Raw genomic sequence first — 19,923 nt, 5'->3', positions numbered from 1 at the left:
AAGACACAGACTGGCGAACTGGATAAAAAGTCAAAACCCATCGGTGTGCTGTATTCAGGAAACCCATCTCACATACAAAGACACACATAGACTCAAAATAAAGGGATGGATGATTTACCAAGCAAATGGAGAACAAAAAAATGCAGGGGTTGCAATCCTAGTCTCTGATAAAATGGACTTCAAACCAACAAAGATCAAAAGAGACAAAGAAGGACACTACATAATGGCAAAAGGATCAATCCAACAAGAAGAGCTGACCATCCTAAATATATATGCCCCCAACACAGGAGCACCCAGATACATAAAGCAAGTTCTTAATGACCTAAAACAGGATTTAGACTCCCACACAATAATAGTGGGAGACTTCAACACTCCACTGTCAATATTAGACAGATCAATGAGACAGAAAATTAACAAGGATATCCAAGACTTGAATGCAGAGCTGGACCAAGCAGACCTAATAGACATATACAGAACACTCCACCCCAAATCCACAGAATATACACTTTTCTCAGCACCACATTGCACTTACTCTAAAATTGGCCACATCATTGGAAGCAAGTCACTTCTCAGCAAATGCAAAAGAACAGAAATCATAACAAATAGTCTATCAGACCACAGCGCAATCAGACTAGAACTCAGGATCAAGACACACACTCAAACCTGCACAACCACTTGGAAACTGAACAACTTGCTTCTGAGTGTCAACTGGATAAACAATGAAATGAAGGCAGAAACAAACATGTTCTTCGAAACCAACCAGAATGAAGACACAACTTACCAGAATCTCTGGGACACCTTTAAAGCAGTGTTGAGAGGGAAATTTATAGCAATAAATGCCCACCAGAGAAGAGAGGAAAGATCTAAAGTTGATACCCTATTGTCAAAATTGAAAGAGCTAGAAGAGCAAGATTTAAAAAAAAAAAAAAAAAAAAAAACCTCAAAAGCTAGCAGAAGACAAGAAATAACTAAGATCAGAGCCAAACTGAAGGAGATAGAGACACAAAAACCCTTCAAAAAAATCAATAAATCCCGGAGCTGGTTTTTTGAAAAGGTCAACAAAATAGACCACTAGCCAGATTAATAAAAAAGAAAAGGGAGAAGAATCGAATAGATGCAGTGAAAAACGATAAAGGGGATATCACCACTGAACCCACAGAAATACAAACTACCATCAGAGATTACGACAAACAGCTCTATGCAAATAAACCATAAACCAGGAAGAAATGGATAAATTCCTAGACACTTGTACTCTACCAAGACTAGACCAGGAGGAAGTTGAAACCCTGAATAGACCAATAACAAGGGCTGAAGTAGAGACAGCAATCAATAGCCTACCAACCAAAAAAAGTTCAGATCCAGACAGGTTCACAGCTGAATTCTACCAGACATACAAAGAGGAGCTGGTTCCATTCCTTCTGAAACTGTATCAAACAACACAAAAGGAGGGAATCCTCCCTAACTCATTTTATGAGACCAACATCATCTTAATACCAAAACCAGGCAGAGACTCAACTAAAAAAAGAAAACTTCAGGCCAATATCCATGATGAACATCGATGCAAAAATCTTCAATAAAATACTGGCAAACAGATTGCAACAGCACATCAAAAAGCTTATCCATCACGATCAAGTAGGCTTCACCCCAGGGATGCAAGGCTGGTTCAACATACACAAATCCATAAATGTGATCCATCACATAAACGGAACCAAACACAAAAACCACATGATTATCTCAATAGTTGCAGAGAAGGCCTTTGACAAAATTCAACAGCGCTTCATGCTAAAAACTCTCAATAAAATAGATATTGATGGAACGTATCATAAAATGATAAAGCTATATATGACAAACCTACAGCCAATATACTGAACGGGCAAAAGCTGGAAGAATTCCCTTTGAAATCAGGCACTAGACAAGGATGCCCTCTCTCACCACTCCTATTCAATATAGTATTGGAAGTTCAGCCAGAGCAATCAGGCAAGAAAAAGAAATAAAGGGCATTCAATTAGGAAAGGAGGAAGTCAAACTGCCTCTATTTGCAGATGACATGATTGTATATCTAGAAGACCCCATCATCTCAGCCCAAAGTCTTCTCAAACTGATAAGCAACTTCGGCAAAGTCTCAGGATACAAAATCAATGTGCAGAAATCACAAGCATTCCTATATGCCAATAACAAACAGAGAGCCAAATAAGAGCGAACTCCCATTCACAATTGCTACAAAGAGAATACAGAATCTAGGAATACAACTAACAAAGGATGTAAAGGACCTCTTCAATGAGAACTGCAAACCACTGCTCAATGAAATAATAGAGGACACAAATGGAAAAATATTCCATGTGCATGGTTAGGCAGAATTAATATCATGAAAATGGCCATATTGCCCAAAGTAATCTATAGATTCAATGCTATCCCCATCAAGCTACCAATGACCTTCTTCACAGAACTGAAGAACTTCACTTTAAACTTCATGTGGAATCACAAGAGAGCCCACATAGCCAAGACAATCCTAATAAAAAAAAAAAAACAAAGCTGGAAGAATCATGTTACCTGACTTCAAACTATACTACAAGGCTACAGAAATCAAAACAGCCTGGTACTGGTACCAAAACAGAGACATAGACCAATGGAACAGAACAGAGGCCCCAGAAGAAACACCACACATCTACAACCATCTGATCTTTGACAAGCCCAGCAAAAACAAGCAATGGGGGAAAAACTTCATGTTTAATAAATGGTGTTGGGAAAACTGGCTAGCAATGTGCAGAAAGCAGAAACTGGACCCCTACCTGTCACCTTACACTAAAATTAACTCCAGATGGATTAAAGACTTAAACATAAAACCTAACACCATAAAAACACTAGAAGAAAACGTAGGCAAAACCATCCAGGACATAAGCATAGGCAAGGACTTCATGACTAAAACACCAAAAGCAATGGCAATAAAAGCCAAGATAGACAAATGGGATCTAATTAAAATTCAGAGCTTCTGTACAGCAAAAGAACCATCATTAGAGCCAATCAGCAACCAACAGAATGGGAAAAAATTTTTGCAATCTACCCATCTGACAAAGGACTAATAACCAGAATATACAAAGAACTAAAACAGATATACAAGAAAAAAACAAACAACCCCATCAAAAAGTGGGCAAATGATATAAACAGACACTTTTCAAAAGAAGACATACATGAGGGCAACAAACATATGAAAAAATGCTCATCATCACTGGGCATTAGAGAAACGCAAATCAAAACCACATCGAGATATCATCTCACGCCAGTTAGAATGGCAATCATTAAAAAATCTGGAGACAACAGATGCTGGAGAGGATGTAGAGAAATAGAAACACTCTTATACAGTTGGTGGGAGTGAAAATTAGTTCAACCACTGTGGAAGACAGTGTGGCAATTTCTCAAGGATCTAGAAATAGAAATTCCATTTGACCCAGCAATCCCATTACTGGGCATATACCCAAAGAACTATAAATCGTTATACTATAAAGACACATGCACACATATGTTCATTGCAGCCCTGTGTACAATAGCAAATGCTTGGAACCAACCCAAATGCCCATCAATGATAGACTGGACAAAGAAAACGTGGTACATATACACCATGGAATACTATGCAGCCATAAAAAATGATGAGTTCGTGTCCTTTGTAGGGACTTGGATGAATCTGGAAACCATCATTCTCAGCAAACTGACACAAGAACAGAAAGCCAAACACCACATGTTCTCACTTATAGGTGGATGTTGAACAATGAGAATGCGTGGACTCAGGGAGAGGAGCATCACACACTGGGGGCAGTTGGCGGGTGGTAGGGGAGAGACAGCAGGGGGTGGGGAGGGAGGGTTGGGTGGGAGGGATAGCATGAGGAGAAATGTCAGATACAGTATGCACCCAAAGTTAAATAAATTTTTTTAAAAAAGAAAATATAATTTATGAATACCTTACAGAAATAGGAAGGAAAACACTTTACACTCACAAAATGAAGTAAATGCTTTTCTGTATTACAGACACATGGACACACAGAGAGTTCCTTCAGTTCTACTTACAACTTGAGCTGGAAGTCAAGAGTAAATACAGAGCCATAAAAATTCATCAGTCCACTAATAAAGAGCTATTTTCTTTCCTAGAGGGTATAAAAATCTTAATTGGTTTGGTTTCAGAATGGACAATAAGAGGAATAAACAAGACTAATAAGCCAGATTCTCTGTCTTCTCTTACCCAAACAAAATAGATTCTATCATCCTTTTACAGAGATCACCAAATGATTAGACCATAAAACCAAATTCCTAATCACTCCAGCCACAAGGGGCAATACCTTATTGGCTGCGTGCAGAAACAAAAACAGAACCAAAATGAATACAGAGGCTAAAATCGAGAAACCAAAAGTTACCAAATTTATAGTTTTATTGCTGCTTGGAATTCATTCCAGGAACCAAGGAGAGATGTACCCAGGGTTTTTTTTGTTTGCTTTTGTTTTTTGTTTGTTTGAGATAGTGTCTTGCTCTGTGACCTAGGCTGGAGCACAGTGGTGTGATCATGGTTCACTGCAACCTCTGCCTCCTGGGTTCAAGCAATTCTTGTGCCTCAGCCTCCCAAGTAGCTGGAATTACAGGCGTGTGCCACCACGCCTGGCTAATTTTTGTATTTTTAGGAGAGATGTGGTTTAACCATGTTGGCCAAGCTGGTCTCGAACTCCTGGCCTCAAGGGATTCACCCACCTCAGCCTCCCAAAGTGCTGGGATTTCAGACTTGAGCCACCATGTCTGCCCTGTACCCAGGTTTAAGCCACTCGTAAAGTGTAATTCTCTGGCAATAAGGTTCTGTCCAATGAATCAGTGGAGCATCTCATTGGAGCCTCTGGAATTGTTAAAGTCTAATTTTTTATAGCTAAAATCATTAACCTTGATTTTGTCTCCTTTCTTGGCTTACTTACTGTACCTTTTGTAAATAAAGTTAGTTGTTTCGTAAGTGCTCATAGTATGTGTAACTTTTATATTCTACCTAGAAGTGATACTATTATTTCACATATAAGAATCTTACAATTATACACTTCCATTTTTCCCCTCTCAACATCTGTGCCACACTTGCCATAAATTTCATATTTACATATATTCTAGAACCTTCACTATATCATTATTTTTCTTTAAATGATCAATTACTTTTAGCAAATGTTATATTTTAAAATCTTACATATTTGCCTGTGTAAAAAAAATTATGAATCCCATAAATATATAAAATGAACGTTTCAAATATTTTATTTAACTCAACGACGAGCAAATAAATAAGATATTCTGACCTATTCAAAGGAGAATTCAAAGAATACACCCATATAAGTAATCAAGAATGCTGAAATAATTTACTAATTATATATACTAATTTACTAACTATATTTACTAATATAATTTACTAATTATAATATTTACTAATTATAGATGCAAAATTGATCTATACCCACCTAACCTAATCAATTACATCTCCATTGGACAGAATCCATCTGCATTTCTTTGGATAAAAATTATGTTCACTGTCTTAGCTTAGGCAGCTATTAAAAACATACCAAAGGCCAGGTGCGGTGGCTCACACCTGTAATCCCAGCACTTTCAGAGGCCAGGGTGGGCAGATCACTTAAGCTCAAGGGTTCTAGACCAGCCTGGGCAACATGGCAAAACCCCCTTTCTACAAATATATAAAAATTAGCTGGGCGTAGTGGTGAGCACCAGCAGTCCCAGCTAGTCAGGAAGCTGAGGTGGGAGATCAAGGCTGCAGTAAGCTGTGTTCACACCACTGCACTCCAGCATAGGCAACAAAATGGGACCCTGTCTCAAAAAAACAAAAAATACTACAAACTGGGTGGCTTAAACATTTATTTCTCATAGTTCTGAAGGTTGGGAAATCTAAAATCAGGTTCACAGCATGGATGGGTTCTGGTGAGGGCCCTCTTCCAGGCTGCAGACAGCTGACTTCTCCTTTTACCCTCATATGGCCTCTTCTTATAATGGCATTAATTCTACTCATGAGACCTCTATCCTCATCACCTAATTACTTTCCAAAGTCCCCACCATCACACTGAGATTGGAATTTCAACATATGAATTTGGGGGTAGGGAGGAACACATTCAGTCCATTGCATTTTCTATCAGTTTTATTCAACTTTGTTGCTGTAAAACAGCTGAAAAATGCAAATAACCAGAAAGTAGGTGTTGCACTGGACACCCAGTATTCTTTTCTGCCCATTTCAAAGTCTTGCACAATTTTTCTGACCACTGGTGTTTCTCCTTAACTGAATTGGGGAAGAGACTTACTCCTTCATCCATTCATTTTTCTTCTCATCTGACTTTGGGTTTCAGAATATCAGACAAAGATCCTGCTGCTTCAATAGGCAAACAAAAATATAAGAACAATGATAATTCTCAACCTTTATCACTATGTCTGGTACAAGTTTTCTGTCTGTCACAAGGAACATGAAGCACTCCTTCATGTTCAAAAAGAATGAAAAGGGCTATTTTTAAAAACAATTGTTTGCAATAAAATAAAATACTTTCATTCATTTGGTAAATATATAAGCATTTGCTTTCCAAACTCTGCATCATAACCTTTAAGGCCCTGCAGCTCTGGCCTCTGCCTGTCTCTTCACATTCAGCTTACACCTCTCCCCTGCCCATTCAGTACCATCCATTGCCTTTTCAGTTCTATACACGCTTTGCCACTTTGGAAGCTTTCATTTGTCTGTCCCTTTCTCTGGAATTCTCTTCCCTCTACACTTCACATGCTTGAATCCTTCTTATCCTTCAAGGCTTAGCTAATATATCACTACCTCTTCTAAAATGACCTTTCCTGTTCTCCACCCCACCCCATCATTTCCTATCCCAGCACCTGCTTATTTCCTTCATAGCACATACCACAAATTATAATTATTTTATTTGTTAATTTATGTATTTTTGGCTATTTCCCTCCAGTAAAATATAACAGGATATCTTTGTGTCAGGGACAATGTTCCTTTTTTACCATTAAATGCCCAGCACATATGGAATTCCTAATACATAATAAGCATTCAAAAATGTTTGGTGCACTAACAAATGAGTGAAAGGTGTATGCTATTCCTTAAGGATTCATTGTTTAAGTATAAATACACATATATATAAGAAGGTTCCTGTTCTCAAGAACTTTATAGTTTAACAAAGGATACATATTTTTACTATCAAAGCAATTGCTCTATAATCTAAGTGCATGATGTTAGAAGCAGTTAGTACTATAAGAGCATATAAAAAAGATCTGGAGATTTCTGCTTCTGCTATGATAGAATAGCATATTTGGACCAATCTTCCCACCAAGAACATGTATAAAAACTATATAAAAAATTTTTAAGAAAAGAAAGAGAATAACTAAGACAGCCAGGATTCTGGGCACTAAGATCCTAAAGGAAAGTAAACCACACAGAAGTAAAACTGGAATTCTTCACTATATTTTTCCTCAAAGGATTTACTAATTCCTAAGCCAGGAGTGAGGTGGGATGAGCGCTACAATGGTACAGGAAGCAAAGAAGCCACTCATTTAAAAAGGGTAGCTAAGAAGTTAATGAAATAAGCAGAATTTTCATCAGTTTTGTGAGTTTAGGACCTGTTATAGAGGAGGGGTCCTGGTAAATAACTCAGGCTTTCAGCTTAAACCCTTGAAGGGATGTACTGTAGGAATAAAGACAAACTGGAGATAAACTAGCCTTCACAGAGACTGAAATCCAGCATCAGACTATCTCAATCCTTGATTATATCAAGATGATTTGAGTTTCCCTTAATTGCCAGAAGACCTCAAATTCTTTTTGGAGTAATATATCATTGTCCAAAGCCTTTTCATCTTTTCATACCTAACATTTGGGCTTCAATTTGAAAAGTTATCAGACATGCCATAGGTAGAGCAAAATGACTAAAAATTAAGATAGGAAACAATTGATAAGGTAGACCTAAAAATGATGCTGATATTTATATTGTCCCACATGGACTTTAAATAATGATTACATGTTTAAGAAAAAGGGATGAGAAAATGGGGAATTTAATTAGAAAATGAATCTATTCATAAGAATCAAATGGAAATTTTAGAAAAGGGATAGAAAATATGGAAAAGAGCATAAAAGACACGTGAGATATGACAAAAGGTCAAACATATATGTAAATGAAGTCTAAGAAGGAGAATGGGGAGAGAGAGTGAGCAGAATCAATATTTAAAATATTGGTGGAGATATTTTCAAAATCAATAAAAGACATCAAGCCAGTGGTGGCTCACACCTGTAATCCCAGCACTTTGGAAGGCCAAGACAGGTGGATCACAAGATCAAGAGGTCGAGACCAGCCTGGCCAATATGGTCAGGTGAAACCCCGTCTCTACTAAAAATACAAAAATTAACCAGTCATGATGATGCACACCTGTAGTCCCAGCTGCTTGGGAGGCTGAGGCAGAAGAATCACTTGAATCCGGGAGACGGAGGTTGTGGTGAGCTGAGATCATGCCACTACACTCCTGCCTGGGTGACAGAGTGAGACTTCATAAAAAAAAAAAAAAAAAAAGACATCAAGCCAGAAATTCTAGGACCTCTAGTAATCTCAAGCCGGATAAATAAAAGAAACCATACCTAGGTAATCAGCAACACTACTGAAAACCAAAGATGAAGAGAAAATTTTACCAGAAGGATGTATTAACATCAAAGGACCCAATAATAAAACTAACAAATGATTTACATGGAAATGATGGAATCCAGAAAGCAATGGACTGGGATTTGTAAACTGCAGGAAAAAAAAAATACTGCCAATAGGCAACTGTATAGACATCAAAAATTTACTTCAAAAATGAAGGTGGAATAAAGACAATTTCAGCCAAACAGAAACTGTGCAGACCTAGACTAAATAGTTTTTTAAGGTAGAAGGACTATGGAAGCATGGAAATGCAGAAAGAACTAAAGAGGGTTCACATGTCAGCAAATGTAAATAAGTGTTGATTGTGTAAAATAATAATGTCTTGTGAGGCTTAAAATATAAATACTATGCAGTGAATATGTCAAGTATATATTATCAATATGTGTAGAAAATATATACAATAAATCAATAAATATACTTAAAATATACACATATACATGCACACACGTATATACTTAAAGTGTATATAACGTATATACGCACAACAGCATAAAAAGTAGAAAGGCATAAATTGAGTTGTTATGTTTTAAGGTTCTTGTATTGTCTGGGAAGTGATTTTTAAAAACCCAATTCTGAGTAAACTGTAATAAGTCAACGATGTATACTGTAATCTCTAAAATAACTACTAAAATAATAATAAAAGAATATGTTACAAGCTAATAGAGGGGAAAAATGTTAAGTAAAAAATATTTCATGAATCCTAAGGGAGGTATGGAAGAAGAAAAAAGGAAACAAAATAGAAGTGACAAATAGTACAGTGATAGTTTTAAACCCAAATATAACAGTAACCATACTACATGTAGGCCAAGTGCGGTGGCTTATACTCGTAATCCCAGCACTTTAGGAGGCTGAGGCAGGCTGATCACTTGAGGCCAGGAGTTCGAGACCAGCTTCACCAATGTGATGAAATCGGTCTCTACAAAAATTAGCTGGGTGTGATGGCATGTGCCTGTAGTCCCAGCTACTCAGGAGGCTGAGGCACGCAATTGTTTGAACCCAGGCGATGGAGGGTGCAGTGAGCCGAGATGGCACCACTGCCCTCCAGCCTGGGCAACAGAGTGAGACTCTGTCTCAAAAAAAAAAAAAAAAAGAAGAAAGAAAGAAAAGAAAAATTATACTAAATATAAATAGACTGAATCCTTCAGTTAAATATTGTCATTCTGGATTTTTTAAAAAACAGCTAATCATATGCTGCTTATAAGAGACATATCTTAAATATAAAGACATAGCAAACTGAAAGTAAAAGATTTGAAAAGTTATAATGAAATATAGCTGGTGTAGCTATATTGATATCAGAGTTTTTTTTTCTTTTTTTATAATACATGTTTTATAATCCCAACTTTTTCTTTTCTGAGACAGAGTTTCACTCTTATTGCCCAGGCTAGAGTGCAATGGCATGATCTTGGCGCACCGCAACCTCCACCTCCTGGGTTCAATCAATTCTCCTGCCTCAGCCTCCCGAGTAGCTGGGATTACAGGAGTGTGCCTCCATGCCTGGGTAATTTTGTATTTTTAGTAGAGACAGGATTTCTCCATGTTGGTCAGGCTGGTCTCGAACTACCAACCTCAGGTGATCCACCCACCTAGGCCTGCCAAAGTGCTGGGATTACAGGCATGAGCTACCGTGCCTGGCTTTATAATATATTTTTATGTAGACAAATAGAGAAAACTAAAATAAAAAAGATTACGAGACATTAGGAGGGACATTTTATTATTTTAAATGAGTTAATTCATCAGGAATATGTAACCTTTACAAATTTATTATATCTAATAACCTAAAATATATATATATATATTAATAATCAGTTTTTCATTTAGTTCCCCAGTCTTGGGAGTTCAGAGGAGGCTGAGAAGATGACTGAGACCAAGATAAGGGTGGGATAGACTGCAGGGTAGAAAGAGAATTCAAGGCAGAAAGAAGAACGTTTTCAAAGACTAGAGGCGAGAGCTTAAAAAACTGGGCAGATTCGGTAGTTCATGCCTGTAATCCTAACACTTTGAGAGGCCAAGGCGAGTAAAACAGAAACCCAGTCTCTCCTAAAAATACAAAAATTAGCTGGACATGGTGGCACACATCTGTAATCCCAGCTACTTGGGAGGCTGAGGCACAAGAATGGCTTGAACCTGGCAGGCAAAGGTTGCAGTGAGCCATACCACTGCACTCCAACCTGGGCAACAGAGTGAGACTCTGCCAAAAAAAAAGAAAAAAAGAAAGAAAGAAGGAAGGAAGGAAAGGGAGGGAGGGAGAACAGTGTAGTCTGATGATGTAAGATTGATAGGAATGTGACTGGGTGGAAAGAAGATTGTTGGATAAGAACAATGATTGGGGGGCTAGAAAATACAGGAATCTTTGATATTTAAAAGATGACACTTTTTCCTAAAAATCAGCAAGTTACTAAAGTGTTATATAGTCACTTGATCAAATTTGTCTCAGAGGATCTCTCTTAATACTGTGGGAGGAATGAATTGGAGGACGGTGGCACTACTAGCAAGGAGACCTATTTCAGTAATCTCAGTGAGATGATGTTGGCTGAGGCTGTAGAGATAGAGAAGAGAACACATTTGTAAAATAAAACTATCTCATAGCTTGTGAAATATTTAAAATGTAGGCAGGTTACTGGACTTAGATTACCAAACGAAAAAAAAAAATAGTAATAGACCTAGATTTGTATTATTTAAGAGAAATTTTAAGGACCGTAATTTTTTTCTTTTTGTCTACAATACCAGCTGCAGCGCCGTGTTATATTCCATTTCCAAAGATCAGATTTTGTAATATCACTGTGGGTTGGTCATAGCCACAGGTTAGTTTTAATACTAGAATATAAAGTTGGAGCAGTTAAACTCCCTTGACTTTCTGTTTTAGAGTTTCCTCCCTGTTTTTCGTTTTAGTTGAGCTATTTAGATTTGACAGATCTAAATACTCTGTGGGCATATGTTTAAGTTTCTCTTCAAGGAATGTATATGGCTTTAAGATCATTAAGCCAAATGATGTAGGACACATACGTGAAGTTTCCTTGCCCAGGCACAACTTAAGACATATTTGTTAACATCCTTTCTCAGACATAAAATTCTCTCTTAGAAGAGAGATAGTAACTCATCAGCTAATGATATTATACATTAATGCAGTTGTTTAGTTTTTGCCTAACTTCCCCTACCAGAATGTACTTTCAGTGAGGACAGGGACAGGGACGTTGTCTCTTTTGTTCAAGGCTGTATCCCCCTGCACCTAGATTGGTACTCATCATATATACCAGGTGTTAAGCAACTATTTATTGAAAGAATGAATGAAGAATGAAGGAATATTTGTGTTAAGCAAATCAACTTGACTAAAAGACAGATGTTTCTTTTCAATTTTATAAATTAATGTTCACTTAAAGTGTTGAAAGTCTAATATTAAAATGTTTGAAAGTAAAGTGATTATTTTTAATGTTTGCAGGACTATCTCAAGCAGGTGCTGGACATTGATCTTCATGCTCAGATCCATTTTGGCAGGGTTTTTATGAAACCAGGGTATGAAAATAATCTTGTTATCTCATATATGGGGTTGGTTTGGCTTGCTTTAACTAACGAACTTTTAAATGCCTTCTTTTTACGTTTTCTACTATGAATTAACTACACAAAAAAAAAGAAATATAGTATTAGGATCCTTTGCATAAGCGCAGCTCCTAATGAAATAGGCATTCATCTTCTTTATGAGTCAGTGAGTTTGGTCTAAACAAAACACAGCAACTTTCCAAACTTTTTCTCCTTTTTAATTCTCATGCCTAGTTCCTTCTTCCTCTTTTTCCCCCCACACTGCTTCTTTATTTTAAAAAATAATTAATATGGGAACTTTCAAATATACAAAAAAGTAGGGAGTACAACAAACCCCATGTACGCATCACCCAGCTTCAATAACTATCAACATTTTTCTATTTTTTTTTTTTTATCAATACCCCTACCCCACCCTGCCTTTTAGTGGAGAGAGGGGGCTGGATTGTTTAAAAGCAAATTCTAGGCATGTCATTTTGGCATACCTCTGAAATAATAATACTAACAACATTATTCTCTTACATAATCACAATGTTATTTTCTCATCTAACAAAATAAATATTTTCATATCATCTAATATCCTGATCATATTCAAGTTTCTCCCACATATCAAGAGAAAGAATGCCTTTTTATAAGTTTTGTTTCATAAGGATTCCATTGAGGTCCACTCAGTGTATTTGTTTAAGCCTCTATTAAATGAGAACATTTTCTGCCCCCACTCTTTGTTGTTGTGCCACTGACTTGCTAGAGAAAATGGATCACGTGTCCTGATAAATGTATTCGGTTTATTACTTCCTTAGGTATGTTCCTCTGTCACTGATACATGCTATAGATTGAAAGATATAAAGGCTTGATTAAATTCAGGTTTAATTTTTTTTCCTTTGCAAGAATGTTTCGTTAAGTAGGCTTTCACACTGCATCCTACTGTCTCCCAGGAGGAAAGAAAAATAACCATGATTTTTCACATCTCTTAAAGACTAATAACCCCTAAAGAAGATGGAGATTTTGAAGTCAGTTATAAATCCTCAAAGGCTGCCAAATTTTGGTGTTGGTGAAACATATATGGCCATATCTTTAAGAAACAGTCTATCTGTTTAGACCTTTGCTACTCTATTAGCCTATGATTTCTTGTTCAAAGACCTCAACTGTATGGCTGAGAGTTCCAGCACACCACACCCCATGTTGTCGGGAACAACACTAATGATGCTTTACTGCTAATTAAACCTAGGAGGGGATGGAGTAGGGGCTTCCCAATTGTTATAAGTGAGCTATGGGAACCAGCAACAAATTTCAAAAGCCTTTAAAGTGTCAAGCTAGCCCTCCTAATAAGTCAGTTCTAGGACAGAGATCAGGCTTTACCTCCATGATTTGGCCATTTTTAGTATAGAACTAAGATTATCCCTAAAGCTTTGTCCACAGTTTGATAAAATTCTTGGCAATATATTTCTGTAGTTTCCTGTCGAGCGTGCCCCAATATGGCTGCTGCTGACAGGGCCTTTTTTATTATTGAAACTGTTGGATTTGGGCTGGGCATGATGGCTCATCCCTGTAATCCCCATCACTTTGGGAGGCCAATGCAGGTGGATTGAACTCAGGAGTTCCAGACCAGCCTGGGCAACATCATGAAACCCCGTCTTTATAAAAAGTACAAAAATTAGCCAAGCGTTGGTGGCTCGTGCCATTAGTCCCAGCTACATGGGAGGCTGAGGCCGGAGAATCGCTTGAGCCTGGGAAGCAGAGGTTGCAGTGAGCTGAGATTACGCCACTGCATTCCAGCCTGGGTAACAGAGTGAGACCCTGTCTCAAAAAATAAAAAAGAGAGAAAGAAAAGAAAGAAACTATTGGATCTAGATCATTCTTATCAATAATATTTTGAGCCCGGGCACGGTGGCTCACATCTGTAATTCCAGCACTTTGGGTGGCCGAGACAGGCAGATCATAGGTCAGGAGTTCGATACCAGCCTGGCCAATATGATAAAACCCAATCTCTACTAAAAATACAAAAATTAGCCAGGCGTAGTGGTGTAAGCCAGTAGTCCCAGCTACTCAGGAGGCTGAGGCAGAAAAATCACTTGAACCTGGGGGGTGAAGGTTGCAGTGACCTGAGATCACGCCACTGCACTCCAGCCTGGGTGACAGAGCAAGACTCGATCTCAAAAAAAAAAGAAGAATATTTTGTCTTAGCAAATATTATTATGCTATTGGGTATACCTGTTTTTTTTTTTTTTCTGAGCCAGTGGGCATTACTAATTTGATTAGAATACAGAGGATATCCCAAAAGCATATGAATGTGCTTCTCAAAACCTCACAAATTGCATTGGGCTGAGTGCAGTGGCTCACACGTATATTCCCAGCTTATATTCCCAGCTTATGGCACTTTGGGAAGCCATGGGGCTTAAGCCCAGAAGTTGGAGACCAACCTGGACAACATGGCAAAACCCCATCTCTACAAAAAATACAAAAATTAGTCCCAGCTATTTGGGAGGCTAAGGTGGGAGGATCACCTGAGCCCAGGAGGTGGATGTGGCAATGAGCCATGATAGTGCCGCTGCACTTCAGCCTGGGCAGCAGAGTGAGACCCTGCCTCAAAAAAATAATAATGAATAATTGATGTTTCGTTTGCAGAGGGAAAGAAGCAAACATAACTTGCACTCACCTCTAGAGAAATTATTATATAGTATCTATTATTTAAAATATTCTCAGTGCCTGTGATGATAACTTTTATACCCTTTTTTTCAATCTGTTATTTACCACTCACTTCAACTTTAGCAGTTCATCAATTCCTAATGTTTAATTTTTTCCCTTAAAATCAGAACACTCTGTGACCTCAGCCATTGTGTAAATGCTGTTACAGTCTGATCTAAAGTGGAGAACTGAATAATAGGTTGAGTTCCAAGGAAATGGCTTCTAGAGCTTAAACAGAAAATTCACAGTTTAGCAATAGGACATTTATGATAGCAATGCATAATAACAAAATATTTTTTGTAATGGAATCCTATTTAAAATGAATACCTTTACAGAAATTACATTACCTACCTGCAAGATGCAAAAGATTGCTTAAACTGGCCCTATGATTTAAATGGGCTTTAAATACAGTGGAAGGAAGAAACTGTTATACACTCTCTCCTCGTTATTATCTGTGGGTTTGCTAAAATAAAGTAGTTTCAGAGTTTGAATGGGCTTCTTTTAGTTCACCAGAATTTTATACTTGTCTAAAGGTAATAAGAACTTTAAGGTAATTGCTACTTAATATTAGAACAAAAAGAAATACAAACCAAACAAATACAATTTGGCTTTGCTATTTCCACATAACAGTTCTTTCAGAATGCAATTAAGCTCTTTCATTTTAGAGACAAAGGTACTCAGAAAAGCCTCTGGAGTATTAGCAACCAGACCTACCAATTACTATTTTTATTGGGTCATCTACAGTGAGCATAGCTGTTATTAAGAACAAATCTTTGAAATTATTTTCATCACACATAACTAATAATTATCAAATAACTTATCCATAAATCAGTATCAAAACCTAATCTCAGCCAGGTGTGGTGACTCATGCCTGTAATCCCAGCACTTTGGGAGGCTGAGGCAGGTGGATCACCTGAAGTCAGGAGTTCGAAACCAGCCTGGCCAACATGGTAAAACCCTGTCTCTGCTAAAAATATAAACAAAACAAACAAAAAATCGAATCTCATTTTTCTAAAACACAGCAAAGAATCAAGAAGTATGCAAAAACAAACAAAAATAGCCTCGGAATAGCCAAAATAGGTGTCCAAAGATCATATACTATCACTACATAATCATCTTGTCAGATCTTTATCCAAATATAAGCTTAAGTTAGAACAACCTTAGTTCAAATCTGTTCCCCCACTTAGTAGCTGAGTGACTTGGACCACATTGCTTAATCTCTCTGAATCTCAGCATTTCCTCATATATAAAGTGGGATAATAATTGTTACTTTATAAGCTTGTTGTGAGACTTAAATGAAATAATGAATGTGATGCATAGATGTTACTTTAAAAATAGATATTTTAGTCAGCACCAGTGGCCCACACATATAATCTCAGCACTTGGAGAGGCTGAGACTGGAGGATCGCTTGAGCTGAGGAGTTCAAGGCCAGCCTGGACAACATAACGAGACCTCATCTCTACTAAAAATAAAAAAATCAGCTGAGCATGCTGGTGCATGCCTTTAGTCCTAGCTACTTGGAAGGCTGAGGCTGGAGGATTACTTGAACCTAGGAGATTGAGACTGCAGTGAGCCATGGCCAAGCCACTGCACTGCAGCCTGGGTGACAGAGCCAGACCTTGTCTCAAAAAATAAATAAAAACATATATTTTTATTGTTACTGTACATTATTTTCATCCTAAAAATATCACTATTGCTACTATTCTCCGGTTCTCAAACTTAAAACCACCTTTAATGGTCAAGATGATAGCAGTCTCGTATTACAGGATTCCACAGGAAAAAAAAAAATTGGGGAAGGAAGGAATAAAAAAACAGAAACAAGAAACAAGAACTACAGAAACATAACAATGTGGGTTTATGGCTTCTGGGTGAAAACAATCTATAGTATTCTTGTGACCTAACATCACTGTACTACAGCAGAGTAGAACACATTAATAATGATGGCTATAAATCATCAAAGAGTCAGTGTCACCATATTATTGCAAAAGGTAATGGGTGATCTATTTTTGAAAGCTCGACCTGCAAAAAAGTAAAAATAAAAACAATTTGAGTGCTTAAAAGGTTAATATTTCATCTGTGTGAAAATTTCAGTATTCCCTAACAATTCCACATTGCTTAAGTTTCATTAATACAATGAGATTTTTTGCTAAAATTCTATATAAAGGGTAATTAATAGGAAAAAAAAAAAACAGTATTCTCAACTGCCCACTCTATGCCACTCACTCCTCCCACCCCACCTCCCATGATAAGAGTTCATGTCAAAATCTTGAGGAAGTATAATTTGAGAATATTTTAAAATTACTATTAATTTCATTCTAGTCATATTTAACATTTCAAAAATAATGTCCTGATAAGAAGTGTTTATGTCTATGCTAAGGATAGTTTTTAAAGGCTAACACAGAAGGAGCAGGATTGAAAGAAAAAAGTTAATACTCATCTTGAACAAAGGCAACTATCTAATAGACATATTATCAGTTAGTCTTCTGCTTTTAAGAATGATTGTTGTAAATCGCCAGCAAAAGTAGTATAAACATTATTGACTAGAGGGGTGGGAAAACTTGAAAACTCCAAGATTTGGAGTCCATTTCTATGGCACTGACAAGAAGAAAAAAAAGCAGGCTGATTTTCTTTAAGCCAGAAAGTGTGGTTACTTGAAAACAGAAAATGCTAAAAACAAACCTATTTAAATGTCTATGAAATACTGCAGAGTATAAAGATGTAAAGACGAGTCAACAGAAAGGTGTTTTTTATATATGTGTATAGATTACAAAAAAACTAGAGTACTTAATGTCTTCATCATAATGCTTAGCAATCACTAACAAGTGACTTTTTTTTTCTAGCTTGCCAACAACCTTTGCAACTTTGGATATTGATGGTGTAAGAAAAATAATCTTTGCACTACCTGGTAAGAATAACAGATTGTTTCCTTTGCTTTTTCTGGAAAAATAGCCAAAACTTTTTTAACTTCTCATGTGACCAGTACCCTATTAGATCGCTTGGTTTGAAATCTGAAAGACCTGGGCTCTAGTCTCAGCTTTTCTAAATGACCAATCAAACTCTGAGGAGGTTTCTTCACCTATAAAATAAAACTAATATCTACTTCATAGGGTTGGTGTGAAAGTCAGATCAGATTATATATATCAAAGCACGTTCCAAATCCTAAGATGATAATCAAGTATTAGCTGTCACTAGATCTTTCTGGGGCACCTGCTTTTTCCTTACAGGAAATTGGTCAAAGTTAGCAGTCTAATACCTCTCATAACCAGAAGTATTGTGCTCTAGAGGCCAAAGGGCCTTGAGTCACCCATGCAAATACCAAATCAAAAAATATAAAGCTGCCTCTGGTCCTTGCCAGATTTGGGGTGGTTGAGGCTCCGGAGAGGGAAGAGGAAAGGCCAGGCTACTAGAACTAGTGCTTCTCAGCCAAATCCACTCATCATCAGTCTGCAACTTCCCCATTCCCACCCTTGCCTCAACATGAGCAGAAACTCACATGTTCAGATTATAGAAAAAGCAAAGTGGTTGAGTTCATGAGGATTTTTAAATTCAAATTTTTAGTCATTTGGGGTTATACATTTAAAGTCATGATGAATCTTGATAAATTTTAAGAGTTTAAAAGTTTTGTGCATCTATTTGTTATTTTTTTAACTTTTAAAATTATCCTCTGATCATTCCATTCAGTCCTCTATTGTTTGGCACAGATTCCTTTAGAAAATAACCTACTTGGCCGGGCGCGGTGGCTCAAGCCTGTAATCCCAGCACTTTGGGAGGCCGAGGCGGTTGGATCACGAGGTCAAGAGATCGAGACCATCCTGGTCAACATGGTGAAACCCCGTCTCTACTAAAAATACAAAAAATTAGCTGAGCATGGTGGCACGTGCCTGTAATCCCAGCGACTCAGGAGGCTGAGACAGGAGAATTGCCTGAACCCAGGAGGCGGAGGTTGCGGTGAGCCGAGATCGCGCCATTGCACTCCAGCCTGGGTAACAAGAGCGAAACTCCGTCTCAAAAAAAAAAAAAAAAAAAAAAAGAAAATAACCTACTTATGTCGGGGCGCAGTGACTCATGCCTGTAATCCCCGCACTTTGGAAGGCCGAGGTGGGCGGATCACCTGAGGTTTGGAATTTGAGACCAGCCTGGCCAAACATGATGAAACCCCGTCTCTACTAAAATCACAAAATTAGCCGGGTATGGTGGGGCATGCTTGTAATCCCAGCTACTGGGGAGGCTGAGGCAGGAGAATCCCTTGAACCTAGGAGACGGAAGTTGCAGTGAACCAAGATCGTGACATTGTACTCCAGCCTAGGCAACAAGAGCAAAACTCCGTCTCAAAGAGAAAAGAACCTACTTATTTCTTTGAGATTTACAAATCTCATGGCTTTAGGTTACTTATTTGCTTTTTATGTCAAGTAAATCTCAAAAGGGAGATGCAAAGAAAGGGAAGCAGGCAGAAAAATGTTAAACTTTAAAAACATTTTAAGCCCCTATATAAGCATAAAAGAGATTCGATTTCTATCATATAGACAATTTTAAGAGAGAGGACATTTAAGTAAAATAGTCCTCAGATGGTATCTGTGACATGAAACTCCTTAGGACCTTTCATAATTCCTGTGGATGCTCTGATCGCCATTATATAAAGAAATGTGCTCCTTTCCCTGGCTTCATTTTGCCTGGAAGAGACTCTTTTGTCTACAGAAGATATGATTTAAACTTCAGACCACCAGTGATAGTATAACAAAGAATATTATTGTGGGAACCTGTTTCACCATTATGCCAAAAATGTTATAAAATTAAAACCTATTTTCAAATTCGTACTTTTAATTTGAAACCTTAGCTGCTCAGCCTGAGTGAACCAACAGAGGGCAGCAGAAACTCACATGTTCAGATTGTAGAATGTGCAGAGGTTCAGTTTACAAGGATTTTCTTTTTTTTCTTTTTTTTTTTTTTTTTTTTTTTTTTTTTGAGACAAAGTCTAGCTCTGTCACCCAGGCTGGAGTGCAGTAGCACAAT

The 19,923-nt window shown here is 37.5% G+C and overlaps 1 protein-coding gene across 17 annotated transcripts in view; it reads left to right on the top strand.

Annotated features, from left to right (window-relative positions):
• The window catches only part of GPHN (gephyrin), a 636,323-nt gene that overhangs the window by 605,098 nt on the left and 11,302 nt on the right, over positions 1 to 19,923 (top strand). For all 17 annotated transcript variants that reach the window (XM_032246071.1, XM_032246064.1, XM_032246067.1 and 14 more), the window contains 2 exons: positions 12,133 to 12,206; positions 17,754 to 17,818. In XM_032246071.1, coding sequence (XP_032101962.1) covers positions 12,133 to 12,206; positions 17,754 to 17,818 — 139 coding nt within the window. The remainder of the gene's footprint in view (positions 1 to 12,132; positions 12,207 to 17,753; positions 17,819 to 19,923) is intronic.

This window comes from Sapajus apella, unplaced genomic scaffold (genome assembly GCF_009761245.1).
Source record: "Sapajus apella isolate SASKATOON/1434 unplaced genomic scaffold, GSC_monkey_1.0 scaffold59, whole genome shotgun sequence".
In the NCBI taxonomy this organism is placed as follows: Eukaryota; Metazoa; Chordata; class Mammalia; order Primates; family Cebidae; genus Sapajus; species Sapajus apella.
This window is presented reverse-complemented; position numbering and strand designations above follow the sequence as displayed.